This window comes from Phaseolus vulgaris, chromosome 3 (genome assembly GCF_000499845.2).
Source record: "Phaseolus vulgaris cultivar G19833 chromosome 3, P. vulgaris v2.0, whole genome shotgun sequence".
Classification (NCBI taxonomy): domain Eukaryota; kingdom Viridiplantae; phylum Streptophyta; class Magnoliopsida; order Fabales; family Fabaceae; genus Phaseolus; species Phaseolus vulgaris.
This window is the reverse complement of record NC_023757.2, coordinates 15,259,179-15,261,810: the sequence shown is the minus strand read 5'-3', so window position 1 is coordinate 15,261,810 and position 2,632 is coordinate 15,259,179. Positions and strand designations below refer to the sequence as shown.

At 45.9% G+C, this 2,632-nt stretch overlaps 1 protein-coding gene across 1 annotated transcript; it reads left to right on the top strand.

Annotated features, from left to right (window-relative positions):
• Positions 1 to 254: 254 nt before the first annotated feature.
• On the top strand, positions 255 to 635 carry LOC137839195 (uncharacterized). The gene has a single exon (XM_068648320.1). It carries the CDS (start codon positions 255 to 257, stop codon positions 633 to 635), a length of 381 nt encoding a protein of 126 aa, XP_068504421.1.
• Positions 636 to 2,632: the final 1,997 nt, after the last annotated feature.

Here is a 2,632-nt window from a genome sequence, read left to right as displayed (position 1 = left end):
TTACCGACCGGACGTTAGCTGAATTTTACGAGAAACTCCACATCAAACACATCGCCAGTTCAGTCGAACACCCACAAACAAACGACCAAGCAGAAGCCGCTAACAAGGTCATTCTGAACGAGCTGAAGAAACGTCTTGGCCCAGCCAAGGGTAACTGGACTGAAGAACTCCTAGAAGTCTTGTAGGCATATCGCTGTACCCCTTAGACGACCACACAAGAAACGCCGTACAGCCTAACATATGGCACTGAAGCCATGATCCCCGTCGAAATTGGAGAACCTTCCCTCCGCCGACAAACCCTTGATCTTGACCTGAACAAGGAAAGTCTCTCCGTCGGCCTAGATCTTATCAACGAACTTCGAGACAAATGTAGAATTCGCGAGGAAGCATGCAAAATCAGAGCAGCCAGACGGTACAACTCCAAAGTTAAACCAAGACAGTTCCACAAAGGTGACTTAGTATGGCGAATGCGAGGTGATGCCCGGAAGGAAGGCGACAAGTTTTCTAGCAATTGGGAAGGACCATTCCGCATAGCAGACACAGCAGCCGGTGGAGCCTATTATTTAGAACATTTATCTGGAAAGGGCATACCGAGAATGTGGAATGCCACGCATCTCAAATTTTATTACAGTTGAATTAATATAAGTGTACTCTTTCCTCGCTCGGTCGGTTTTTCCCTAAAAGAGGGTTTACGACCGAGAAGGTTTTAATGAAGCACTATAAACCACACCCCACGTCTCCTATTTCTTTTTCACTCCCAAATTATGCCTCGTTCGGCATCCGAATTACCATTATTACTTAACGTAATCAGAAATAATTATGCCTCGTTCGGCATCCGAATTACCATTATTACTTAACGTAATCAGAAATAATTATGCCTCGTTCGGCATCCGAATTACCATTATTACTTAACGTAATCAAAAATAATTATGCCTCGTTCGGCATCCGAATTACCATTATTACTTAACGTAATCAGAAATAATTATGCCTTGTTCGGCATCCGAATTACCATTATTACTTAACGTAATCAAAAATAATTATGCCTCGTTCAACATCCGAATTATCTTATTACTTAAATGTCATCATTTATGCCTCGTTCGGCATCCGAATTATCTTATTACTTAAATGTAATTAGAATCATTTATGCCTCATTCGGCATCCGGATTATCTTATTACTTAAATATAATTAGAATCATTCATGCCTTGTTCGGCATCCGAGTTATCTTACTACTTTAACGTAATTAGCACCGTTTATGCTTTGTTCGGCATCCACATTAGCATCAATCTACTTATATATAAACCAAACCATGTTTAGCAATTATAAATACTTGTTCGGCCTACGCACTACCTAAACTATAAATACTCAAAATACAAGTGTATCTTGCCCACATGCCCGGTCCAGCAATTTTTTAAGGAACATTGTTCATCAATTCTTCGAATGAGGCGTCCGACTGTGGACCAGGAGTCTCCGCCTCAGCCTCTTCATTAGAGTTGTCGTCCGAGTTTGCCAGGACCAAATTTCCATCCACCACTATTTTTTCGATATCATACCGATCGTCCTCCAGTGGTGCCCCATGCAGACAGGCCGCTTGTTGGATGCCCAACCGGAAATACTCCTCACTTATGCGGAGCATAAAGTCTTGGCATTTTGTCACTTCAGCTTTGAGGGCCTCCTCCCGGTCGGCCCCATCCTTCAACTGCACCTAAAGACCCCTTTTTTGCTCTTCACACGCCTTGACGGCCGCTCGCTCTTCCTCCAGTTGGCCTTTCAGCTTCTTGACCATCCCGGCCGACGCCTTCGAAGCTTGGTTTGCTTCAGTCACTTCCTTCTTCAAGCGAGGAACGGTGACGGTCGTAACTCTCTCGAGTTCCTCGATCACCGTTCGGCTCGCCATGAGCTCCCGGCTTTGCAGTTCTAAAGTCTCCACCATCAACTTTGTTGTAGGGATGGTGGAGAGCACTTCATTCTCCTCGGCCGTCAACTCTGTCCGAAGGTGTGAAGCAATCTCCAAACCGGCTGTCAATAAAGAAGGCTCACCAACCGTTCGGGATGGCCCCGGTCGGCCTTCTTGATTCCCCTTAGGGGGTCGCCCCCTTTTCTTTGCTGCGGCCGCAGCTGTGGTCCCCGCAGCAGGCACCACGGTAGTCGGTCTAAGCGGCCAACACCCCACTTGTCTCAAGCGAACCCCCTTGTCGGTTCCTCTGTTGGCGCAAATTATTCATGTACTCGTTCAAGGATGCGTCCGTCCGTGTCATGATTTCTGCAAAACACACAAGAATTAAACACTATTAATGAAGTTATTCAATCACAAAAAATTTGCAATCACATACCAATAAAATCCGCCCAGGGATCGGACGACGCATATAAGGCAATTATTTCCCTTGTTGGCAATTTATGCGGGAGCTGGTCGAATATCGCCATTACAGCCTTACCCAGCACCGACACGGCCGGACGGAAATTAGAATTCAGGGCAACGGGATTCTGCATCCAATGAAATGGGAACCTTGTTCCACCCTCAGCAGTATAAAAATACTCCCGGCCGTCCGGTTCCACGAATATATTAAAATACCTCTCTTTGAAATTCTTGTAAGAGGTGGTAAACGCCGCGAATCGCACACTCCCCGGGCGGCT